Raw genomic sequence first — 27,824 nt, forward strand, 5'->3', positions numbered from 1 at the left:
TGCATGTTTACGTGTGAATTTCTGTTTTACTCCTAAGTGCAAAGCACACAATGGGAGTCTTTGCAGTTAGTGTGTCTGTCTGTATGTGTGTATGTGTGTCTCTTCCACTGATACCAATTATCATGCTCAGGCCTGATTAGTTTTTGATTGCAGTTTGTGCATATTTACCTAATTTGTATAGTAATTAGCCAATTTTAAGCATTTTCAGATTTTAAGGAAACTTGGTACATGTATGCTCTGGGATAAGTCATACACATTTGTGTTAAGGTTAAATTTTGTGCTTACTAATTACCTAATTTGCATAATTTAACCAATTTATAGGTGTTTGGGGATAATCCACAGATCTGATTACTTCAGGGTTGAAACCTACTTTGTATAAATAGTTTCATGTTTCCTTTCTATGCATAACTAATATCTCAAACACAGTTGCAGGTATAAGGACACGCAACTAATGTGGTATTTGACAAGGAATGTGATACATATTAGATGACCATATATGGTCATGTGACCTCAATTATATGCATATTACTGTGATATTCTAAGCAATGTTGTAAATGTAACATGCTATAATATTTTTATCCTAATATATGGTCATGATTTCATTAAATATTTGTAATTGTAATACCATTACCACTTGGAACCACTTGAATTACTGCTTGCAGTTATATTTTAGAATGCTGTTTTTGCTCTATTTAATAGACGCACTAGTGCTTACTGTAAATATAAATGACAAAGTCAAGTCTATTGTCTAAATATAATATGTTTCAATGATTTTGCATTCAATAAACACAATTTTTGCTTTCTGTGTAATATACATAAATTGAACATGCAGTTCAAAGAATCCTCTCTCTAAGTGGGTGTGTTTAGGTGTGTAGTTGTAGACTTGTCAATGTCAACAACATAACATATCGCAGGTCGACGAGCACTTTGTACCATCTATACCACGATACTATCATGTATGCATTGTGGAACACATAAGAATGACCTGATTCATGCACCATGTGCACACAATGTGGTAGTAACTTTAATGAGGATAATAATATTAATATAATAATAAGTTAAAAAAAAAATTTAAAATGTTATCATTGAATAAAAAATATTATGTAATAATACACCAAAAATAAGTTACATAGACATTGACCTAATTCTAGATTCGGCTTATTCAATCCAACAAAAATATATTTTTAAAACGAGCAATCACCCCAAAACAAAAAATGATATGGTTGTCTGCATTGTGTTGAGGGCGCTGCTCTAAAACCGAGGCACTTGTTTGAGGAAAGAAGTACCAACACATGTTCACAACAAAATGTCGGCTGTTGGACAAAGTGCTGCCACTGATCGATCTTTAAGATCGGTTTTCGGTGAGTTAAATAACCTGTATTTACGTTTAATGCTTGAGGGTGGCCAGGATTATGATAGTGTTTAGGCAATATGTTTTAGAGTGATGCGATTGACATAACTGCAACAATATTTAGTGACATGCGCGGCATGTTTAATCGCAATCACGATTTGGTGGAGGGACACAACCAGAAATAGGGGATCGGTTTCGTCTATATTCATTCATTCATCGCAAGCCAGATTATTTACAGTTTATTTTACGTTCATGTGTGTTAATTATTTCTTCATTCGTGAATAATAACCCTTTCAATTAAACTACAATGTTCCATAATATGGACATGATTGTTGTGATTCATAATCATATCAATACAGCATTTCTTAAAAAAATCGATCATGATAGTTGATACATGATTCTTGCCTTCATATACTAGTTTTGACAATTAAGCCATGAGAGCAATTTTGTAAAATGTTATTTTATAGCAACATTACATTATCATATACATGTACACTACAAGGCAAAGTAATTGTTACAATTTGAGTTTGCAATTGACAACAAAATACTGGAAATATTCTTACATGTGATTGCTGAACCATGTATTCATATTTGTGTGAGAGTCATGGTACATGTATGCAATAGATGCCTAGATTATGATTTTGTATTTATTAAAATTTTTCAGTTGGTAACATTCCTTATGAAGCAACAGAAGAACAATTAAAAGATATCTTCTCAGAAGTTGGTCCCGTTGTCAGTTTTAGGTATTTATTACTTATTTGTACTGACTCCCATGTGTGAAGCACAATTAGGAGTCTTTGCAGTTACCCTGTCAGTGCTCTGTATGTATGTACCCAATATATATGCATGTATGTATTTATGTCTGTATGTATTTCTCAAGAACCACTTGTCAGATTTCAATGAAACATACCACACTCGTGGGTAATTAGTTCACAAAATTGTGTTTTTTTTAGCCGAGGCATGCTTAGTTAAGAACCCCACTCAGAAAATTGGCCAATCAACAATTTTACGTCACCATAGGGGGAATAGTATGTCTGTTTTTTGGTGGGATTTGTCATTGATTTTCACAATGATGAAACAGAAATGATCCCAAAAAATTTGCACATTTTATTACAATATTATTTATATATCATCAGCATTTAACTACCATTTATTATCGATGAGGAAACAGTCAAAGTTAAGAGATTCATCATTATATCTGGAAATTTTTTTTATTGTAGCTATTGATGCGAAGCAATTTTCGCCATGTTTTCTTGCACGATTTGACCTGCAAAACTTTCCTTTGACCTGAGTGATCAAGTCTGTTATTAACCAATCAGAACACATTTCTGTGTGAATTCCTGAAGGCATCTGGTAAATTATCGATGTTGATTTCAGCAAAAACAGTAAAAAAATTTTTTTTAAATGTTAATTAGCATTTGAATATGGAATCATGTATTTACTGCCTTTCACAGTAAAATGGTAACAATGAAAGGCACTAAGTCAAACGAGTATGGTACATCATGCCTCTACTACTGTCAGCACATGAAAGCTCTTTCTAGGGTTTCTGTGATTTTATCATGTGTCCAGTCATTTCCGATAAGAGTTCTATTCATTTTAATAACAATTACTTATTTTGAGTTCTCATCTCAAAGATCTGCAAGGGTAGACAAGAATATTTCTCACTCATTCCCACTTAATCAGTGCAATAGTGTGTTGTATTCGTCTATGTGTTTGTGTTCAGTTGTATCTCGCACAAATACCCGCATTTATTAAGTTCAACCTTAACACATGGCCGACTGGCAGCCATTTTGAATTAAAGAATGCAGTTCCAGATCCATATTTCTGATATGCCTGGACCAATCAAGTTCAAACATTCCACATATGCCATGCATTTACATAAGCATTTGTGTCGTAATCTAATTTTAGATGGCTGAATTGCAGCCCTTTTAAAGTTAAAATTGCATCAAAATCACACATTTTCACCATTCTAAAACTGAATCTCAGTCATGTGGGAAAAGATTTGGTTTAAATTTGGTACATACATTGAACCCTTGATGCTTGTCGCTTTATTTTTTTGGATCTGTTGAAATGGCTGATGGATGGCCATTTTGTAGTGAAGAATGCAGTTCAGGATCCATATTTTGGACATGGCTTCAAACATCACACATATATGTATATCAGACATTATATAGCACATATGCATGTCTATTTGCATAATTTTTTTATGCAAGATGGCTGATTGGCAGCCATTCTGAGCCTAAAAATGCAACAAAATCAAATATTTTCATTTGTGCATTCAAAATACTATAAAACTAATTATTTTCACTGACATTAATTTCACTATTCTGATGTTTTGAGCATATTCACAGTGTTTTATATTCATGAATTTGTCAAGGAAACAATGAGTTTTATTGTTATTTTACATGTGCACGTAGATTTATTTTAGCAGATTTTACTGATCAGCAAAAATATTGAAATTCAAAATCCAGTGAATAATTAATACATTAGCTGCAACTGACTTTAGTTTGGATTATGTTTGTAATACAACTGTACAAGTGCAATATAATGAAGAATATCACGTATGCACAATTGACTCCCGTTTATATTATGCCTGTCATACAAGTATCATTCAGAATACATTTATAAATAGTGCAACAACATCCATATTTCAGGTATTTATTGATGGATTTAGTCCAAATCTGTGGCATAACAAAACAATATGTCTGAGCTGTTAAAATCTTTCAGTAAAAATGACATTGACTATGTCATTTCATGTCTTGTTATAATACAATTATTATATTTGATCTTAGGACAAGTATTTATTATGATTATGAAATTCAAATATGTGACATTGTATTACAGATTGGTATATGACAGAGAGACTGGTAAACCTAAAGGATATGGATTCTGTGAATATAAAGACCAAGAAACAGCACTCAGTGCTATGAGAAATCTGAGTGGTTATGAATTGAATGGACGACAGCTTCGGGTTGATAATGCTGCCAGTGAAAAAAATAAGGAGGAATTAAAAAGTATGTGTAACTATGAATACCATATGTGTATGCTAGTATGGAAATGTGATTATGGGACTTCTAATTTTATGAACTGATCCTATGTGTAAGAATGCTACCATAGGGTATGCTTCCAATGCCATAGGGTATGCTTCCAATGCCATAGGGTATGCTTCCAATGCCATAGGGTATGCTTTCAATGCCATAGGGTATGCTTCCAATGCCATAGGGTATGCTTCCATTGTGTGATGTTTTCACAGCATGGTTCATGTACATGGTTTGATTATTTAATGTCAGTAAATTTTTACCAGAACATCAGCTTTCTATCAAACTAATTTTGAATTTAGTAAATCTCAATTATGTGGCATGCATTTAATTATGGTATTCCATAACATTTTCAACAAAGATTGTGGCTCAATATTTGGCATATTTATAACTATCTTACTATTATTTCTTTGTTAATTTTATTTTGAATAGACATATTTTCCTATTAAAAAAAAATATGTGTATTTTTTGTGAAAGGTGAGAAGCATTGAATTTGGAGCTCAAGGTGTAAAGTACATTCTCTATAATTCACTTTCTAGTTTCTAGAACCTTGCTGAAAAATTAGCTTATATAAAAAAATAAAATAAATGAGTTTACAAGTGCTCTTGTTTCGTATGACTTCTTGTTTTGTGTAGTGTCAATGAAGTGGTAGGAAATTGATTCTAAAACATTACATTTTTTCTTCAGTTCTACAGGCATCTGGTCCACCAGTGGAGGTAAGTTGTTTTCCAATACATTCTTCTGATCAATTGCATGCAGTTTGTTTCACTAGTATTAGAGTAAAGACATAATATTATAATTGTATACAATTATGTGTGCATGTTTTCAATAAAAGTGATATCTACGTGGTATAGAGTGGATATCAATATTGTCTACTTTTGCAAGTATACCTTCAAGGAGTACAATCAGGTATAAATACAAAAAATTTGAGTTCTTGCTTTAAATTAAGCTGTAGAAAAATAATACCCATATGCAGTATTTGCCCTCCTAGTACTGCATACATTTACGTAAATGACTGAGGTATGTCTATTTTCAAAATAAGTCATATTTTAATGATCCAGCTTATGTAAAATGCAATTTTTGTGTCCTTCTATTGGAGATGTGAATCTCAGAGAGGAAATACTGTATTTAATATTTATCCATTCTCCATTGCATCTCCATTTCTGACCAGGATAGGCAATCTATCTGCAATGAAAAGTGTTACATCAACTTTATATTACCGTATTTGTCTTCAGTTAAGCGCCACCTTCAATTAGGCGCCAGTGCCACAAAAACTTTGTATTTTACACCTCAATTAAGCGCCAGACAAAGTTGAAATTTTGGCACGTAATGATCGTGAATTGGGCGCCGGCGGATCGACTACCGGTTACCGGTTCGTAGCGATGGACGCGATCGCGGAAGTCCCTCGCTGTTACTGTACGAATGGCTTTTATGTAAAAAAAAATTGGTTTTGTTTCTAACAATTTTTAAGAAATCGGTCTAAAATCTCTTGAAACATGTCTTTTTAGTCTACTGTAGAAAATATCAGCGTGGTTTTTAATTTCGCAGTAAGTCCATAAAAACGAAATTAAAACAATGCGAAAATGTTCTGTTTCAAATGCGCTGTTGTCACAGTAAACAGTGTTAAATTATTCTTTAAATGCTTAGTTTACTTTCGAAAAATAACTAATTTCTTGATTTTAAAAAAAAATCATGCCGTTTTTCCCACCAAAATCAAAGCCAAAATATCGCAAACATCGGCAAATCACTTCCGCATTGCGTTCTTACATTATTTAAATGAGCTATGGTAATTTGATCACGTTGGCATCATCCAGCATTTTGATTGGTTAATTAACGACTTGACCTATCAGGTCAAAAAACGCGTTCCAGGTCAAGTCCTAGACAGGAAGCATGAAAGACATCGAATCGCGCCGAGCGTTTACATGCGACCAGAATCATTCGCTTACGATGAAATTAAGTTGAATTTTACTTGCATTTTATTTTTTGTACGTTATTATAACTACTACTGAGTAATAATCGTAACCGTGGAATGCAGCATGACCGGATTTTGCTACCGTGATCATTGACTACTAAGCATTGAATTTGTGTTTGTTTTATTTTTCTGTTGATTGTACGGCAAACTGTGAATGTTTTCTAAAGAATGATAATTTTTGTATAACTTTCTAAACACTTCTGAAAATGGGTCATTTACTCAGTATTTAAAATAAAGGCTACAGTGACTAAGCGTCAGACTGTAATGTAAAATATTGTCAATAATCTATCACCAGAATGGAGCAAAAACAATGGCTTGTAACACAGTTACCGGTACTAGAACTTGAAGTGCTTGAAATAAGCGCCATTTGAAACAAAGTTGCTCAAATTTAACCACAAATAAGCGCCACCATGACATGAAAGTGTAACAAAGTGGCGCCTAATTGAAGACAAATACGGTAGCATATTAAATGTTTTATTTTTAGTCTCCGTTTGGTGAACCATGTTCCCCAGATGAAGCTCCTACTGCCATTAGCAAAGCAGTTGCAAGTCTACCACCAGAACAAATGTATGAACTTATGAAACAGATGAAGGTATGTCGCAAATTATTCTCATGTAAGACATGCTAAATAAGACTATTGATCAGCTACAAATACACATCTCATCACATTGTAGTAAGAATATGACCTGTGTGGGTCCAGCAGGGACTAAAATTGGATGTTACTGTGAGGGTTAGGGTGATTATTGGATTGGGACTGAGCTGGCAGGGTGTAAGAGTCGGATTGGATGGGACTGGGGATGTGGAACTGGGAGTGGATAAGACTGGGGATGTAGGGGCTAGTAGGGATGTTGGACTGGAAGATTGAGTATGTGGCCGGTATAGTGTAGAAATGTGGATGGGTTTGACAAACTGGAATTGGAAGCCAGTGCAAGTGGATAGAACCCAGGAGAGTGTGATCTAGAAGAATATAGCACTTGGATGGTGAAGGACTGATATTTGATGGGACTGATTATATGATGTGAGTATTAATCATCGTCATCGTTATTGTTTTGTTTTCAGATGGTGATTCAGAATAATCCTGTTGAAGCTCGTAATATGTTACTACAAAATCCGCAGTTAGCATATGCTTTATTGCAAGCACAGGTTGTGATGAGAATTGTTAGTCCTGAAATTGCTATGGTATGTACTGTTATGACAGGAAATTTGTGTACTCGTACTCTGAAGCAAATATTTTAATCATAACCATAATTTTTCCCCAAACCATATCCAAGGTAAATTATCATAAAATGAAATGAGCGTTCTTTCAAATGAGTGAGAGCAATGCAGCAGTTTCGGATCACTGAGTTCTGTGCATATGAATGAAGCACATATTTACCAAATTTTCATTAATTTTCAGTTTGAAAAATTCTGTTACAAATTTCAAATTGTACAGTGAAGGACAAATATCTGGGGACATTATAAATGTTTTCTGTTAGATTTCCGATTGACCAATCATTATGTCATAATTACTATGAATGAACATGAAATCATCCAATCAGAAAGCACCTCATTTTGAATAAGTTCGAAATAGCAGTTGCTATGTCACAAGAAGGCACGCATGTTGACATTGACATTGTTGAGCTCTTGAAACAATCACCATTATATATTTGAATTTGAGTGAAAGCTTATGAGTCTGTATTTACCAATTTGTATGAATATGTTTATAAACTTTCTGCCCCTCCCTGTATACCTTTCAATTTGTAGAGTCATGTTTTATTTTGTTTTACAGGCTATGTTACATAAACCTCAAACTCAGGCACCACCTCTCGAAACAGGTGGGCCTGGCCCAGCCCCTGGTCAACCTATCATGCAAAATCCTAACATGGTAAATATTTTTTTGAATCCTTATTGCTGTGATAGAATCTAGCTTTGGTATAGTGCATGTGTAAGGTTTTCATGTTTATATTTTATTTGTAAAAGATTAGAAAGTGTATGAGTATTGTAAGCAAATTGGTAGTTGTCAACATACTGCCAAATAAATGAGTGTCGATCTTTGGCTTAGCTATATAACATGCAATTCAGTATCTGTCTCTTACTGTGACACTGTATATAGAATGAGCCTCTGGCTTTTTCAGCTGTGAACAGGTCATAACAAAAAATGATGACTATGTGTAACTGCAGTGGTGTTTCCAGCATTGAAATGGCTTTACTAACTCTTGTTAAAAGTAAATTCTTTTTAGATAAACAAACATTACAAACACGAGTATGAGAATGGAACTGCTATGTTATGTAAATGTAATCAGTTCTTACATTGTTAGCATTTCTTGATCATTTTCAGGTAGGTCCGGGATCTAACCAAGGAATGCCTGTGAATTCTAGTGCACCTATGCAGCCACAAGGACCACAACCACTGATGGCCATACCTCAACCTGCTCCACAGCAACAACCACAAGGGCCTATGAATTCAGGTGGTGCCATGCTTTCAGGCCAGTTATTAATGGGAGGGGGGGGGGGGGGGCAAAAGCCACTGTACCCAAGGTCTGAGTACAACTCACTCAATGGGGAGCTGATCAAAATCAAACCAGCTAATCTGAATAAAAACAAATATTTCGCAATAAAAAAACATAGTGAATCACACTAAAGTAAAAAAAAAACTTGCACTTTGTCAACTACCAATACATGTACACATCCCTGTATCGTGCACCTTCGCGTAGATTTCACAAAATTACCATCCCTAAATATTTGCGATGTCATGTTGATTTGTTGATGTAAGACAAAACAAAAATATTTTGTGATCTAAGATTGGTGTATTTCTTTAGTTTAAATATTGTTTGTTTGGGACTGCTCAAATTGATAGTTTGTTTTATTTTACTAGGTCCAGATCCAAGAATGAGTATGACTGGCAGTCAGGGCCAACCTATGGTAGGGGGTCAAGGGCAACCTATGGTTGGGGGTCAAGGTCAACCTATGGTTGGGGGTCAAGGTCAACCTATGGGTGGAGGTCAGGGTCCATCTATGCCTGGACCACCCATGGGGATGCAGCAACAACAACAACCACGACAACCACCACCTGCACAGCTTAGAGGAGGTTTATTAGGCGATACACCATTAGATCCACGACCCCAACAAGATCCAAGAGGTAAGATTGTCTGTCTGATATTTACAGCCTCCATTTCCAAGAGCACAAAGTTTACATGATGGAATATTGAATGTAGTGTACAAACGATGGCTTAAACAAGACTGTAGTGTCTATGCTTAAACAGATTACAAATTTATTGTATACTGATTCCTTAGATTCCTGATTTCTCCACTCAGTTTTCTTTGTTTGAAATTAAATGTAAGTGTTAATTCCAGGTCGTCCTGATCCGAGACAAGTGGATCCACGAGGTGGTCCCGGCCCTAGAGGACCTGGTGGACCCCCACAAAGAGGACCTGTACCTGGGGTAAGCACATGTATTTTCACATGTCCAAATAAGATTCAAGCAAATGTTGTTCGATTTTCTTTAAACTCAGGAACACCAACCATTATAGGTAGCTTATGAATGTCATTTTGATATTTGACTCAAGATAGCCGATCGCCGGCCATTTTGTTTTTGAGAAATTGTATTTCAGACATGCTTATATATCTGTCTAATAATTCTCAATTATTAACAGATATGTGTTAAAGTAAAGAAATCATTAACAAGTCTGTTTTACCATTTCATATAGGGTCCTCGCATGTCACAAGCGCCACCAGGATTAAACATACCAGGTTTCAGTCCCAGTGGTGGAGGCTCCCCATCCCAAAATATTACAGCACAAGACCAAGAAAAAGTAAGTTAATATCAAGTAATAACTGTCTTTTGGCAACTATCTGAGAAGTTCTTTTGAAGAAATGTTTAGTTCATGCATAATTTATAATCCCACATGTTCTCCCTTATTTTGACTTCAACAGACAGATATTTATTGTCAGATTATTATCATTATTAGCAAAAGTCTTATGTTTTCTATATTTGTGTTATCTTTCCTCACAGGCTGCTCTAATTATGCAAGTTTTACAGTTAACACCAGAGCAGGTTGCCATGTTACCTCCAGACCAAAGACAGAGTATTATGATTTTAAAAGAACAAATAGCCAGAAGTACAGGACACCCTTAAAAATATATTTTTTTCACAATATGTTAGACTCAAAAGCATGTTTTCTGAATCTCTATCATGTCTTTAGTGTATTGTCATTTTTTGTTTTTATTTCTTCATGTTTTGTTACTGTTGTTGGAACTGCCACATTTTCATTCATAGTGCCCTCTGACAGTGTGATGCAGAAAATCTTTCTTTTTTATTAGGACAACAATTACCAAATATTATCTACTATATATTCTTTTTTATTGGTCAGCCTTAAAGGCAATCTGATTAAGCAAAATCTATCTTAAAATTTTGCTGGTTAACCATTCACACATATCCGACCAACTCCAAAGCATAAACAGGCGATCAAAGAATGTTCTACTTGTACTAGAATATACCAACATCAATAATATGTACATACAGTGCAGCACTTGTTGTTTGAAATGCACATTCTGCATGGATTTTCAAAGTCGTAACATTTGAATAAGACTCCCTGTTGGAATTTGTCACATTTTGCAAAAACGAAAGAATGAATTATTATACTCAAAAGCTGTAATAATATAACTCAGACAGTATGCGGTCGCATCAACCTCTGCTGCACGTTTGTCGATACTTCTGCTGTACTGTCTTTGTGCATACTTTGCAGTATCCTCGTAATAACCTTATAATACATCTTTTCCTCCTAGGAATACATCATGGGATTGTCAAAATCTAAAACATTTAGAACAGATTTAGCAAACTTCTTTGTGTGAGGTCTGGTCAAACTCTGCAGCCATGTTTGTTATTATTAGAGGACACTTACGCAAGTAATCGTTCCATATTTTTATGAAAATACCCAGTGCAATACGGCAAAATTACAGCACGCTGTAATATTATAGCGATACTGTGACAGATGTATAATAATAGATTTTATTATAATCTGATTGCCATTGAGGCAAACTTTGAATACTGTAGAATACTTTATTTTCGCTTGGAATTTATTTTCGCTGAAGGGATGATTCCGTGAAAATAAAATCCAGCGAATATACTTTTTTTCCTATATTTCACATTGAACTCATGAAAAATCAGTGAAAATAAATTTCAAGCAAAACGCCCAAAAAGCCTTTTCAGCGAAAATTAATTCCAGCGAAAATAAAGTATTCCACAGTATTAGTGATTGCTCAGTTGTCAATTAACTGCCTTTTCATATCATATTAATCCGACGACAATAAATATACGTTATTTTTTGTTAAAGACCTTGTATTTTGAAAAACATAAACTCCTAGAAAACGTCTATGAAGTAACAGCAAAGATTTTCAAGCTTGTTTATCGGCACAATCAATTTGTTTTCCCATCAAGGTCTGTTTTAACATGTGTAGGGGCATCCAAATGTGTAAGGCTATTGGAAACCCCCCCAAAAAAAGGAATGGGATAGCTATATTTGGATAAATTTGGCATATGAAAACACCAAAATCAATGATTTTTTTTCAGTGGCTGTGTGACCTTGTGTCTGACACATTCATATGCAAATGACTAATCTGTGAAACAAACAGGGGCGGAGACAACCCACTCAAATGTTTGGAAACACTCATTGTGTGTCAGACAGCTACTGATAACACATCCTAACATTGCTTTGTCTTGAGTTTATCTTTGAAACTTATAGGCACACAGATTAAACCTGTGTTGTTGATTTTGGAAAACACTACTGAGGCTGCTTTGCTTCCCTTCAGAAAATCTACATTTTAACCAACTTACATGACATTCTATGTTATGTTGACTTTATCACATGAAAGTTTATAGTGCATTTCATCAATTAATAAATAAATGTGAAAATCGTAATTTTCAACACAAATAATAGTCTCGCTACCTTAAGTAAGTTGTTTAGTCTCCTAGCAACAGGTGATTAATGTGCCTTTTTATGTACTGGTATTTTTTGTTAGGAAGTTAAGAACAAGGCTTCATCAAACTGATTAAAATAAGATCTTAGTTCGAAGTCATTAGTTAATAGAATAAAAAAAATGTCTTATTTTATTCAGATTGAATGCTTCATATATATTTTTGTGGTAATAAAAAAATTATTTCTTTTTTAATGAATCATTTCTTTCTGTTCAATGATATACCTATCTTGCCCCTCCTCAAAGAAAAAACATGTAGCATGCAACCTGATATCCTGTGTTTCCTAGCTTGAATGTAAGCGTTTCTAAGCCCTACTCGAGGTTACCTTTTATAAAGCAAAGCAAGTCAGCAAAGGTAAGTTTATTCTTATAAATATGCTCGTAACGATTTATAAACCAAACATTTAAAATCTATCTCATTCAAATCCAAATGAGACGATTGGCTAGGAGGGGGCCTCGCTCTATTATACAACGTGGCAGAATGTCTGTCACTGACGAGCCTTTAAGTTTCTAGGTCAATATTGAAATAATCAGTATCATTATAAATGTTATAAAAGTCCAAATGTATTAGTTCTTAGGCAGTTTACTCAAGCATATGGCGATTTGCTCCAATTTGTTTTTTGGAGGAAGTAAATATTAATTTTGAAATAGCAATACACACGTGATCTTGCGAAAATGAACCAGTTAACCTTTCAGGCAGCATGCACAATGAAAAACGTTTGGCAGTTTTTGACGTTACACAGGTACCAGGGTAATACACAAGTTCATATAATATAAATCAATTATATTATTCACACTCCAGGAAGAGATAAATCTGGTCACTTAAACCAAAACGTCAACAATAATGGACAATTTCAAGAAAACAGAATTCAATGTATTCATCACCTTACACAAACCCCAAACCCATATTTTTTCAAAAATGTTGATGTGTAGCCAAATAGAAAATCAAGTCCCATTTGGTCCAAAATTAGTAAAAATATACGGGTATAAAAACTGGTCAAATATTGCATCAAAATTACAAAGCTGCATATAAAAAATGGAATGAAATGTGGCTGTTGGTAATAGGCATAACAAAATAAATCAAGCTCACTGTGAAGACAAAAAGTGTGAAGTCGCATACATGACCATGAGTTGATCAATTGCCAGTCCAGAAAATACAATAATGTTTTACATGTATCAGTCCTGGATGCTAACGGCCATGGTGACAAACTGTTCAGTAATTACGATTTGTTATTTACGCATTATGGGTTATCTGTATAGTGAGGTTTTGCTGACTACCCTGGTAATGAATGACTGCAAACCAAACGTATTTCCAATAGCAGAAATCGTTTTTATCAAACCATGACCATTACCTATTCATAAATGCAAATACCCAGAATTTATTCATTTTGAAATTGTACTCCCAGGCAATATTTGGATATTGACTTAAAACAATTTTGTCAGTATTATAACGCTTTTACCATAGGCTGGTGACATCATAGGTTCTTTGTTTACCTGAATTATTTCAAAAATCTGTGTTTTAAAGTGTCAAAAAGGAGGTTCTCTTCCATTCTATGGAATTGTTCTGTAATAAGAACAAGTTTCTTAAAATACGTCATTGTAACACAAAAATTTCATTGCGCCATAAAATAAACATTGTCATGTGATTTTTCTAGAAAAAATGTGACCTTAATTTGCGCTCCAAGTCTCGCTTTCAGGCCCACAGAACAAATATGTACGTCAATGTGAAAGCGAGCTGGGAATGCAAATAATCGACAATGTCCGTGGCATGGTAAAAGCGAGGTGAATTGCTGAAGGGCTTATACATACTAAAGGATGAGCCAAATGTTTAAAGGGCGGTAGTCGTCGCGCTGCGCATGTGCAACATTTGTGTTGATGAACATTAGTTTTCCCACAATTCAATGCGCTTTTCTAAAAGAAATAAAGTATGAGGTTTGACCTGGGCGCGACTTGCACTTACCACCGCCGGTGACTCCTTCGATACACCCAATCACCTGAAAATTACCCAATTAAAGCTTGGAAACGTCTTAGTTCGTACTTGTTGATCTGCGCAACAGCCAAAGTCGCCATCTTTGTTTATATGAGACCCATATATCTCGCCCATGCGTGGCGCGACGACTACCGCCCTTTAACTGGTCAAATCAAATTAATGATTTTGTCATCAATTTAAAATAAAAATGTAAGCACAAAAATGTATTATTTATGTTGTTCATTAACATTAATTACAAATACAAGCTTTGAATAATTTATTTTCACAGTGTTACGGGTACCAGATTGTTGTTTTATTTGTACCGTATTTGCTACTAAAAAGTGGCGTTTCGAATCACTCTCGCGTAATAAGTTTCCATCCCAAAGTTTTCGTGATGTTCCTTTTCGGCGTTTTACACTATATGTGGTGATAATATTGAAATATACATATCTGCGGATCGCCCATAATTTAAATTGATGGTGTTCCAGCAATTTTTGACGAATAATGCATTTTAAATGGAAAAAAAAGTATCTCAAGACTTCGTTCTTCCACCTAGTACTGTATTGGTGATTACAGTATTTGTTTCCCTGTGTCTTTAAACACCTTTTCCACATTTTTTTAAATATTGTGCAGATAAATGATAAAAAAAGTGTTGAAAAGTGCAAAACTTCGCAGAAAAATTAACACAACTAAAAAAGGTGAGTAGTGAGTCGCGAGCCCACAGATTACCTGAAGTAGGGAATATACCAACAAGAAACGGGCAATTGATGTCAACAAACACCAGAATTCTTTATAGAACTCAGAAATTTTTAGTAAAAAAATAAATAATTTTAACCTTTTATTGTTTTGTTTGTTTGATTCTATTCTATACTATTGACGAAATAAGTTGTATGAGACGAAACTGGTCATTACCTCAGCTGAAATATTTTCACTGCTAGAAGTATTCTTGTCTTGTTTTGTCTGATTGTTATCCCCAACAGTCACATAAAAAATATCTTATAATAAATACTAATCACTAAAAAAAAATAATAGATTTTTTTAAAATGAGTTAAAAAATGGACGGCTAACAAAAATCTTACTCGAGTCACGGTTACTAGGAACCGTACTTGAGTAAAGTACGTAGGTATTTGAGTAAAGATTGTACGAACACATAAATGCCCGTGTTCGATGACATCATCGTATCGTACGAGATTTTGTGTATATGCCCTGGAAACTGCTCCGACCAAAATCTGAGAAAGTTTAACCTTTTCCGGGAGAACGTGCTGGACGTTATTTATTTAAAACAAGGTAAGGATATATACTTTCTACAATACTCACCAAATTTCTCGATTTCTTGCTAATAATGATACGTTCAGCACATTGAAATCGGTCGACTGCCACTGGACTGCCACCGGTAACGATAGTCGATAGACCGTGTTCCAAAGAATACATTTACTATTTTATATACGGGTATATTATAACGCAACTATCTGAATCTAAGTCACCGAGACTGATAAATAAATTAAAAACTAGACAATCTGCTGGAGAAGATAGCATAACAAATGCAATGTTGAACCATAAAATGATTTTCAATCAGTGAATAAAATTATTCAATCAAATTTCACCGTGACAATTTCGTGACAACTACACCATTGTAGCCGTGTGTACATGTCTGTAGTCCCGGCTTATACACCACCATACACACTGGTGTGCGTGTGTACACAGGGGCTGTTATGGATACACACAGGGGTGTTTGTGTAAAGTAAAGTAAAGTAAACTTTATTGACATTGCACCCTCTTTAGGGTATTAAATTGATTACAATAAAGTAAATATGTTTTAGAAAAAAACATAAAACAATTAAAAATAAATGATCAGATAAACGAAAGTAAAATACAGTAATTACTAAAATAGCTAGATAATAAATACAAAAAAAATTACTACTAGTTATATACCCTATATATAAAATATGTTTTCGAAATGCAGTCCCTCATCCCCTTGGCTATTTTTGACGATTTTTTGTCGCCGGAGCGATTCACGTCCCAAATTTTGGTTCTCCGAGCGTCTCTAATAAGTACCCTATCTAACCACTGGGCTGAATTAGCTAAATTATGAAAAATTCATAGAAGATTGGGCGAAAATCGGTCGTTTTTAGCCTCAACGTTTTTTTGCTCGGAAACGCAAGGGCGATAAGACTTGATTTTTAAGAACGCAGGTCGCTTGGATCAGATGGTTTCTATTGTTTCAAGTCTGTTGTGTGTCTAGAAAAATAACAACTTTGTTTTTTGGTGAATATAGAACATGCTCTGTTGCAATATAGGATTTTTATATGCAAATCGAACAATATTAATAGTTCTTTATTGTAACGTCTCCCATATAAATAGTCCTCTACTCCCCAGAATTTGACAATGGTACTAGCCCAGAATTGACTTTCTGTTCAGCGCGTCTTTGATTGTAGCAATGTTTACGCCACTGTACGAAAATACGCACACTCATGAATTTGACAATATTCACTTGAGCATTTTAGGATAGTGGGAATAGATGGAAATGCCAGTTACGTCACTCATGAAGATTGATGGTTCGATTGCTGGCCAGGATAGATGTATTTAGTGTTAATTTCTATGCAATATGTCTACACTCGCGATTCTCAATATCGATGTGTAAAATCATATCGCTGCTGTGGACGGCGACAGCTGACATATTGTTTTGGTTCTGCGGGTCTCTTGGCATGGGCAACTGATTTTTAGGTTTCTGTTTTTTTTTAATATTCTGACGTTTACTTGGTCGTATTTTGTATATACCACTCAGACGCTGACAACAAGTGAGTAAACGGGCCGGGACATAGTCAACATGGGACTCTGAAGGCCCCGGAGAAAGCGTCATCTTACAAGATTAATGAACGAAATTTACAATCTCATGATTTGGAACAATCTGATATTTATGCTGGATAACAAAGTATACAAGTACTGTCTACAATATACTGCATAATGGAAATAACATACCTATCTAACCGCTGTTGATTTTTGTACAAAATTCCAAAAACACAAAACAAACAAATGACAACAATCGACAAAACAAAAACACTACACAGTCACTGTAGCCACACCAGTAAGAAAAAGATACTGTGGAAATCATTGAAATTGTAAATACAAAATAAATGTCAGTGAATACAATATTTATTTATTTGCAGCCTCCATGGACAAGTTCACAGCCTCTAATATTGCAAAACCGTTAGTTGTGAACTGAACTTTAAAGCTCATCAGGATTTCCACATGGAGTTACACAGATAGAAAAAAATGCAATATTAAGGCAAGAAAAAATAATGTTTTTTTGTCAAGGCTATATCCTAATTTCTCTTATTTTGGGGTATTTTTTGTGAGTGTACATGTATGCATTAAAATTATCGTAACTTCAAATGTAATCGTAGTACAAATGTAAAGTAAACAAAATTAATGAGTGATTTTGGATTTGTTGGAAAAGTAGCCGAAATGCTGTGACATGGTCTAATTGGTGGTGGGAATTGCCAAGCCAGTTTATAAAACAAGCCAGTAGGCTGGTTGGCGATCATGTTTTCGGCTGTTGCCATGGTAGGACATGAACGTGAAGCTAACGTCGGTCTATAACTAAAACCGGGCCCCGTATACGAAGTTCGCAAAAAAACGTTCAGTCTTTAGAAGTCACTTTATTTTATTGCTAGGACGTATTCTGCTGTTAAATTTATTATTTCCAACAGTTTTTCGATAATATTTTCTAGATTGAAGGCAGCATTTACAGTTCATTTATAGTTCAGTTCAAAGTTGCATTAGGATTACGTTGATGTTGGCGCCGGTGATCTCTTACCAGTGTGCAACGTAGCCCAAATAAAAAAAAAACATGATTGTATTAAATAACACTGCTATTACAAGACTGGTGGAAGGTAATAATTTTAGTATAAGTATTAAAAAATCAGTTGTTGGTTGTTGCCATGGCAGTGGTGAACGAGAATTTTTTTTCAATTAGTGACAGTACGACCTGCCTGTCAAGTATGAACAAAATCAGCAAAGCCAAAAAAAACACAGAGCAGTTAAAAGCCGCTGGTGAAAAGTTACCCCAACTTTGAGGCCAAGTTTCTCGGTAATGAAAATAGACATAAAACAACCAGTAAATGTATTAAAAAAAAAACAAAAACATTTTTTTTTTTGCTGTTGCCATGGAAACGGTGGGCCAGAATTTGTTTACAGATTTTACAACCTATTAACTAGAGTGAAGGTGTGACTTGCCTGCCAAGTTTGAACCAAAAAACTCACAGAAGAGTCAAATTTCTCAGTAATGAAAAAAGATTCAAAAATTCAAATAGTAACTTTGTGCCCACACAAGCTGAGTAGAATGAGCTACGTCTGAATAGTTTTATCCTAAATTTGTAGGAGGAGATACATTTGGCACAAAGCTATGCAAAACAGTTTGTTGGCTGTTACTATGGTAACGGTGGACCAATTTTTTTTTCTTCAGATTTTACCTAATAACTAGGGTGATGGTGTGACCTGCCTGCCAAGTTTGAGGGAAAATAGGTCAAGTCAAAAAATCACAGAAGAATTAATATGTGAAAACACTGGAAATCACACACACAGATACACAAAATTGATTTTAAGGGCAATCCTAGCCGGGCAGATCGTCAATAGTGAACAAAAATGTTTGTAAATATTACTGACCGCAAAAGACGCTCATCGCGAAGTGGCTTGTATCAGAAATAAATATGTATAATGTAAATATTATGAGGCAGTGTGTAGGGTGGCGTAGCGACCGGGTCGGAGCAGTCATGTTTGCACAGCTAGAACAATTGTTTCCTCTTACTGGTAATAAAAGGGTGGCAAAAGTAATCCCGATAATTACAGTGTTGGCATTTACAAGTTTACATGTATTAAAGTCCAGTTTGTTCTATTATTACATGTATAACATGGTTATTTTGAATCTAGCCATCTGATTGGCTGTGATCATTATACTGAAAATCAGGGTATTATATTTTCAGATTTATCACACTATTAGGTATTTTAAAAAAAATCATTGGGCACCCCTTACGATATAAGTATAGTCCAAGAAAAGAGTCAGATAATTGTTATAAATTTAGCATATTTAAATTAGCATAAATTAGCATTTGTTCTTTTAGAAAACTAAGTTGAGAACACTTTGTAAAAAGTCATTATCACAGTTAATACCCTAGGGATTTACCTTAATGACTGGAATGCTTGTAAAACTGATGTTTGTCACCAAAAATATATTGATTTTCGCTAATTCCATCAACTCTGTCTTGACACAGACTGGAGATGTACAGACATAAATTATGTTGTTTAGAAAGGTTCCATTGTAAATGAATCCAGTTGCTGGCACAACTCTTTGAACCAGAGTTTCAGAATATGTACACAAATTAACTCATCCTGACGGTAGATTATGTCAAGAGTCAAAATCATCAAAAAATGCTCCAAACCAAAACCATAAAATTCATGGCTTAATTTCTAGTGTCTTTGGTTTGACCATGTTCACACGTGTGTCATTTACATAAGCACATGCGTCCTTATTTCTTTATTTTAGTACATTCAATAATAACTTTAATAATAATAATAATATGTTTCCTGGAAACATTTGGATTTTCCAATATTTTGCATATTGCATAGAATTTAAAGCTGTACCCAATATAGCCTGGACTCACTCCTGTAGAAAGTATGCACACTATTACGTACTTTGTGAAAGTCATACTGTATCAAACATCCTTTAAATAAACATTTACCTCCTTTGTTGAAATATAAACAAGAGTTGGCAGAGTCATCTTGATGCTGGTTTACTACCCGTAGATGAATGGGTTATATACTACATGTAGGCATATGGTTATACACTGGTGGTTTACATAGACTAGCAAGTTAAATGAATTAAATGTATGGGATAGGAGAACATGGACACTGAATGAATAGGACTTTAAAATTGAACCATACATTTATTTTCAAACAGTGATATTATTCTGTAACATCAGTGTTTCTATAAGCATACAACTCCTCACTTATATGAATTCATTTTATACAAAGATTTTTTGCAAAATTATGTTTTCAAAACACTAAAATAATAGCACATTGAGTAATCAAGTGTGGCTATATATAGATGTAAAAAATACAGACTATGATGTTTGTGATGCGTTACTTCCGCATATGTCGTTTGATTCGATGGGTCAAATATGCCATTAACCAATCAGAATGCCACTTGATATTGCCGATAAAACTCAACATTTTCTGAATGATAGTGAACTGTTCTGTTGGCATATATTTTAGTGGAAAACTACACAATGGTTTTCGGAAGAGGTGATTAGCATGTTTTAAAAGGTAAAAGTGTTGAAAGAAGAGTTTTGTCATCATTCATGATGATACATGTAGCAATCACGCAATAAACACTTTGTTTTTCCTTGAAGTAGCATAAACAGATTTTGATCACTGCTTTGACCATGATGTATCAGAATGGCAGTACAGATTTTAACAACATTTTAGCTATCAATTTAAAGACCTTAGTGTATCATCAGAAAATGTTTACTTGCAAACAGGGAAATGCTAATTTTACAAAATCGACAAGTGTATTGTTTATAAAAGCCGCTACCACATCGTCCATAATTACTGTATAATAACAATAGAATGCTTGTCCTGGTCGAAACATTTCTGTGGTGGTCACTAATTTTGAGTGCCAGTCGGGGCTGAGCACAGCAAATCAGCGTAGTAAGATCAAGTAAGCACAGATTTACTATGCTTTGCTGTCATGGTACTTGGCTGCTATGGTACATGTACTTGGCTGCTATGGTATAACCAATGAATCCCCAAAGTAAATTGTATTTTAAGATATTATTATTCTGCTTTCAAGTTAATTCTAATTTATAGTTTTATTTGTATTTTGTTAAAGATATAATCATGAAAAAAACTGGTAATGTACATGGCTTAGATTTGGCTTTGGTCATAAAAGAACTCAATGAGTGCCATCCAGAGAAGGATACAATCCTCTTAGACCATTACATCAACACATTTACAGAATTTGCCAGGTATGTGTCAAACATTACATCAACACATTTACAGAATTTTGCCAAGTACGATGTATGTATCAAATAGTACGTCAACACATTTACAGAATTTGCCAGGTATGTGTCAAATAAGTGCAGTGCGCGAATTGAGTCCAACACACACACAAAATGCAAAGGCTCATGAGTAGGCGCTTGTTTGTAAACAACAACACGGTATGGCCATCTGTCGCATGCGCATGGATGACTCCTCTCGCAATAAGCTTGCATGTTTCAACTTTTGGGCTTAGTCACCTGTACATCATCACAACTTCTTGTCGACATCTTGCTGGAGTCTGGAAACCACCACAGACAAAGGCCGGAGTTGTGTACTTCCTCATCAGCGTCATTCCATATTTTCATCATCTCCAACTCTCTTTTATCATATACCGATAACAACACATGACTGCCGTCCGAGTCCCTGGTACAACATGTGAAATCAGGCAAATAGATTCTCAAATCTTCACTATAGTCAATTTTGGCCTGTTTTGTTTCAGTAATAACAGTAACATTGTTGCGACATTACAAACACACACAGCGACTAAGCCCAAAAGTTGAAAAAAGCAAGCTTATTGCAGAAAGGAAGATGATATGTGGATGTTTGAACAATAACAACAATCTACATTGCCGTAACCTGAAGTTATGTTAACTTTTAATTAAAATTCTGAATGTGGACAGTAAACAACAACAAATTCTATGTTGTCCATAACTCAAACTATGGTTAACTTTTAATTAAATTTTGAGCTACAAACTCAAAGTTTGAATAATAACTTTTAATTAAAGTTTGAGTTACTGAATGTAGACGTTCAACAAAAACCAAAATGTACAAAATGCCTGTAACTCGAAGTTCTGTTAACTGTTAATTGAACTTTGAGTTACAATTTGGGCTTTGTTTCACAAAAATGGGTGTGGTCTCAAAAATATGTGCGTGGTCATTTTTGTAACTCAATGTTTTCGTAACTCAATGTTTGTAATTTGATGTCCATAATTCAAACAATTGAGCATCTCGACTGATGACCATGTTTTATTTTCATACTTAGACTCATTAACATACTGAATACTTCTGCAACATTTTATTATAATGTACATCTGTCATTGTTTTTAATTGACACAGTAACTAAAAACTGGACATTGACAATGACTTGTTTAACAATGTTTCTAGTTACTCCACCCATACTGTCATTGTTTGGTTTAGACAGGTTTCTGGTTATTCCAACTATAATATCCATCTATTGTGAAAAAAATTTACTACAGTATACAAACTGTACTACACAATGCAGCAGGTCTGATAATTTAATTAAATTTAATTGTGGTTTACACAAAAAAGAAAACTTATTTACACAACAGTTACACTATTTGTATTATTTTTAAATTCAGTTTACCTGAGTAGACTGTTGAGATATACTGGTTCAGTTCTAATGTATTTATTCTGTAGGTTTTTTGATGCTATGGGTAAACTCTTCAGCTTTGTATCAAAGGATGTCCATGAGAAAGTTGGTATTCTAGCAAAACATCGACAATCATCACACGGAGAAAAATTCAAAACTATGCAGTCTATGATGGAGTATGAAATCAAGAATGACTTAACCACCAGTAAGTCAGCTGAGGGCCTTCTATCTGGATCCAGGACCGTGCTTCGTCTGCATCGAGCGCTCGCTTTCATCATAGGAATGTTACGCAAGGTTGATGGTGGTAGTGATCACGATAAAGTCTCCACTTTGGCAGGAGAAGCTTATAATGATAGTCTTGCTCACTTCCACCCATGGCTCGTCAGGAAAGCAGTGGGTTTTGCCCTTTACACGTTACCCACTCGAAAACATTTTATGGAAAATTCATTCAAGGAGTCGCCTGAAGAAGCCCATAAGATTTTACCAGACCTCTTACAGATTTCAGACACAGTCTATGATGAGGTTGAGCAACTGTACACAAAGCATGATTTATTAATGTTACCTTAGTCAATGCAATCTTACATACAAGATTGTACCTGATTGGCTACCAAACCCTAACAGTTAGACCAATCAGAGAGCAGCTTGTTTGTGGACAGGTGTTTTCAAAGTATAAAATTCTGCCTTGTATAATTGCTCAACAGAATTAAGGTATAATCTGATACCTGCCTTCAGTCTTCACCTTCAGTCTATCTCTGCAACTCACCAATTGTATATATAAAATAGGTTTTTGTTTACTTTTATGGTATATAACATTTAAAGTGCATTAAACAAAATGCAACAAATTGCTTATCTACCATACAAGTACAGTGAATTTCATAAAGACATGAATGTTTATTTTATAACATATCTATGAATGCTTATATATTTTAAATGATAGTTGAAAATAACCAATCACAACGTGTTAACAAACAAGGAACCTGCAAAGACTCATGGGTAATCGGCATTGCCAAATGGCTTATATTGCCAATAAAAGTGTATTCTTTAGATTTGAATAAAACATGAGGCTCTGACAGGGTAAATGTTTTTAAGTCTTCATGAAATTCACTGTGTATCTAATATATTAGTTACTGTTGCGAGTTTATTTAGTTAAAACTTGTATATACTGTAAAATACTTTATTTTCACTTGGGATTTATTTTCGTGAAAATAAATTCCAGTGAATATAATACATATTCAACTTATCGAAAATCAGTGAAAATAAACTCCAAAAAGTCTTTGCAGCGAAAAGTAATTCCAGCTAAAATAATGTATTTTACAGTAGTGTGTATTTATTTTTAAAATTAGCAGATTGGATTAACATTGGATTAGATATAATGTACATCACTGTGTGCACAAGACAAAATGCACATTTATATGAATATTTATACTATTATTATAAGTTGTACCTTTTACTTGTTTTATTCCAGGGAGTTATTTCTAATATAATATTTTTTTTTATAATACATTATAATACAAAAACTGCATGTACACGTAGGTTTAACTAATATAGTGTCTGCTATCTACCACCTTGAAAGAATACTGTATTTGCTTTAATAGTAGTGCATACATGGTCAAAATAAGTCGTATTGTAACAATCCAGCATACAATAAATGCAATTGTTGGTGTATTTGTGCTTTTATTGAAGATGTACCTCTAATAAAGCAAATAGGGTATTTGTAACACCACAGTCAGTCACACCACTGTTTCAATTGTTGTATAGGCTATCGCACTGTGACATCATTTGTTTATATTTTTGCTAACTGATAACAAATATCGCTCAATGATGAGCACTACCTGCGACATTGTTGCCTATAAGTTGTTTTATTAACTGGAACACGTACATTTATATTTAATAATAGAAGCAGTGAACAATGCCATTATTTTATTTTGAGGTTCGAACAAGTGATTTTTGCCAACCAGTTACTCTGCATGTTAGACTGTCGACAGTCCTCGGGCCTAATGTAATTGTGTTTCCTAGACACTCGTACGCCGAAATACATTTTTGCGAGGGACTTTACTTCTTGTCCCGACATTCACAATTTATTCACACCTATTAGGTTTATACACAATATTTAATAATAATAACATATTAATATTAGGTACGACCGACTGTCGATAGTCTATGCGCATGTGTACAAAACATAAAAGTGCAATGACCTATAAGCTGCGTGGGACCCGCATCAAACATGATGTGATGTGACGACTGACGCTTGTGTATGGTATTAATAGTGTGAATGACTTTCTAATAATTAATGATTTCCGCATTTGTTTCGCAAGATTGACATTGCTTACACAAGCAGCCTCAGACTACAAATTCATTCATTAATAACATATCCACTGAAATTGCAGTTTTGCAGATATTTTTCGACTGGTAAATAAGGCTAAGCTTCTCCGTAACGATACCATATTTGCTCTGTTAGTAGTGAATGTACTTACCGATAAGTAAATGATAGAGATGTGTAACTGCTTAACCAAAGTCGCATTTTATTTATCCAGTACGGTATTCTATAAATGCAATTTTTGGTCCAGGTCTGCTTCTATTGGAGCAAATATGGTGTCATAATTTCAATGATGTCAGTTTGTAATAGTGCACTTTGATTTATTTTAATCTTTGTCTGGTTTGCTAGTAGGTTTTCTTATAACTATTGATTGTTAAAAGTAATATTCACAAAATAAGTGTTGATCTAAACCTAAAATGTTAATATATTAATACTAAAATATTGATCTAGAAGTAGGTTTTACTGGATGTCTTTTTTGAGCATCTTTAAAACATTCATTGTTATTTGAACTGAAATACTTATGAACCATGTTTGTGTAATAGACAATTTTCGAGTTCTCGCCATTACCTTTGATTTCGCCGTGTAAATGCTTGATAGCTCATCAGAATAAGGGAAACAAGCGAAAATAGAAATAAACCGACCATTCTTGCACGGAAACCAACTGTTGGCGCTACAACTCAAAACTTGTCTATTATCTTTGTAAAGATGGATAATAATATCACAAGAATACACTTTAGTATGCACTCTGGTAGTGCATACTTTGCAGTATTATCGTGATGACCTATCCACATCATTATTTTAGTAAATTGTCATTCAAAAAATTCTGCAAGTATATACCGCAAAGGTTTATTGTTTTATGATATTATGTGTTTATTCTATATCAATTATCAGGAGCAAGATGTGACATTCTTTTTTTGTCACATTATTTATACATAGATTATAATCATCAGGGTCTTGTGTTTGTCATTGTTTATCATTGTTTTGGGTTTTTTTAGATCTCTGAGGGACTAAAAAATTTATTAGTCCCTGTCAGACAAAATCCAAAAGTGGGGGATTAGCGTTTTGGGTTCAGTGTGGCCGTCAGTGCATACATCTATCGTCATTTCTCAGGCATGTCTGATCCGGTTTTGTACAAAGAAAAGTCGTATGGTTGACCTTGACTGAGTAGAAGCCATTTTTGACCCAAAATCAACATCTGAACATGTCATCAACAGTTCTCAAGCATGCCTCATTATATTCAAATTTGGTATTGACTTCACTCATGGTGGGCTGCAAATGAATCTCAGTTTTGTTTTGTGATTTAATATAAATTTGCAGACTGGCATTATTAGCGTTTAGGTTATTTCTCTGTCATACTTTAAATGATTTTATTGAAAGTAGGTACATGTATAAACATGTCACTATTTTGCCCCCCCCCCCCCCAATAAAAACATCCAACATAGTCTTATTTCATTCAATTTTGGCATCAACTTTGCAAATGTTGGGTTTATTTTTATGTATTCTCAACCATTTCTTGGACATGCTTTGCCCAATTTTGTTGATGGTAGTAAGTACAAAAATAATGGTATATCTAGGCACGTTGATTTGTTTTGCATTTTAATTAATTTTTTTGTTCCCCAGGCATAATACACGTTTTCTGTGATTGGATTCAAAATGCCCAACTGTTTTTTTTGTGTATTATACAATTGTTTGCAATATGAGAATGACCTTATTGCTAGGAGGTGTTACTTTGACTGAACAATGGTGCCATTTGAAGTATTACAGTATTTTTAACATGCTGAATACTACCCTAACATTTATTTCGAATCAGTCACTAAAAAATCATTATGATAATGAATTGTTCATATATGTGGTACCATACATGTTTGCTCAATTTTAAAGCACATTGTTTTCTTGCAGCATGTGGTTGAATCATGTAAAATATGTATTTTATGTGGATTTTATACATCACGATGGACCAATATAACTTATGTCATACTCGTACATAACCAACAAATTTTCATCTATTACATTGCATTTCTTAAAACATCTTATACTTCTATTACTCCCACAAAGGGACCATAACTTCAGTGAATCTAGATTTTATACATACCCTATATAAATTGTCTACACAATTGTAGGTCATTTAATCCATGGTAATGAATATTTACATTATTAATTTTATTTTGTTTACTAATTCTCATCATAAAGTAGGTAATTGACATTATGTACTGTCTACACATGTTCTATATATCTTTCTAGTTCAAAGGATTATTGATATTTTACATAGTCAATTGTAGTTTCAGGTGCAAGCAGTATTCTGTCGGATTTGTAATGTAATTTGTTGGTTCAAATTGTGTATTGTCACTGGCAAATACAAATCATAATAATCTTATGAAAACCTTGCATTACCGATGAGTTTATGAACTTGGACAAACAAAATGGCGATTGTGTCAAAGATTTGATTTTATACTTGTAGCATGGGAACCTGCAATTGATTATACTTGCTGGCTATAATACAAATGGAATTTTTTTTTTTTCTATTTTTAAACTGAGTGTTATTTACAAATCTTGAGAGTATCTGCCATTAGGGGAGTTTTGTGAAAGATTACTATGGTGATTATTTACGTTTGTGTGAACCCCTTCAGAAACCTGTATGCAATTTTAGTCATATTCTTATATTAAAATCAGATTTTACTTCAATGGTTCATGACTAGTTTCTGTTGGTGTGTATGTATCTGTTGTCTCATGATATATTTAGTCGTGACCCATTTGTTTATTTCTGCTTAGCCATGTTTGTTTTTATGCAGATTTATAGTG

The 27,824-nt window shown here is 34.2% G+C and overlaps 2 protein-coding genes across 4 annotated transcripts; both read left to right on the plus strand.

Annotated features, from left to right (window-relative positions):
* The first annotated feature begins 1,290 nt into the window (after positions 1–1,290).
* On the plus strand, positions 1,291–12,513 carry LOC100375764 (cleavage stimulation factor subunit 2-like). Of its 2 annotated transcripts, XM_085505698.1 has the most exons (13): positions 1,291–1,361; positions 2,016–2,094; positions 4,196–4,365; positions 5,077–5,105; positions 6,846–6,953; positions 7,421–7,540; positions 8,130–8,225; positions 8,679–8,808; positions 9,216–9,281; positions 9,306–9,479; positions 9,695–9,783; positions 10,049–10,153; positions 10,354–12,513. In XM_085505698.1, the coding sequence occupies exons 1-13, from the start codon at positions 1,307–1,309 to the stop codon at positions 10,474–10,476; spliced, it is 1,344 nt and encodes a 447-aa protein (XP_085361824.1). In that variant the 5' UTR covers positions 1,291–1,306; the 3' UTR covers positions 10,477–12,513. The 2 variants fall into 2 exon arrangements, with proteins under 2 accessions (XP_085361824.1, XP_085361823.1); XM_085505697.1 differs by having other exon boundaries at positions 9,216–9,479.
* A 2,928-nt stretch (positions 12,514–15,441) lies between these two features.
* LOC100375621 (ceramide-1-phosphate transfer protein-like) lies at positions 15,442–27,707 on the plus strand. 2 transcript variants are annotated; one of them, XM_078008906.2, is made up of 4 exons: positions 15,442–15,570; positions 17,451–17,569; positions 21,170–21,305; positions 22,756–27,707. In XM_078008906.2, the coding sequence occupies exons 3-4, from the start codon at positions 21,178–21,180 to the stop codon at positions 23,273–23,275; spliced, it is 648 nt and encodes a 215-aa protein (XP_077865032.1). In that variant the 5' UTR covers positions 15,442–15,570; positions 17,451–17,569; positions 21,170–21,177; the 3' UTR covers positions 23,276–27,707. The 2 variants fall into 2 exon arrangements, with proteins under 2 accessions (XP_077865032.1, XP_006816063.1); XM_006816000.3 differs by lacking the exon at positions 17,451–17,569.
* Positions 27,708–27,824: the final 117 nt, after the last annotated feature.

The sequence above is a fragment of the Saccoglossus kowalevskii genome, chromosome 11 (assembly GCF_978046115.1).
Source record: "Saccoglossus kowalevskii chromosome 11, keSacKowa6.1, whole genome shotgun sequence".
In the NCBI taxonomy this organism is placed as follows: domain Eukaryota; kingdom Metazoa; phylum Hemichordata; class Enteropneusta; family Harrimaniidae; genus Saccoglossus; species Saccoglossus kowalevskii.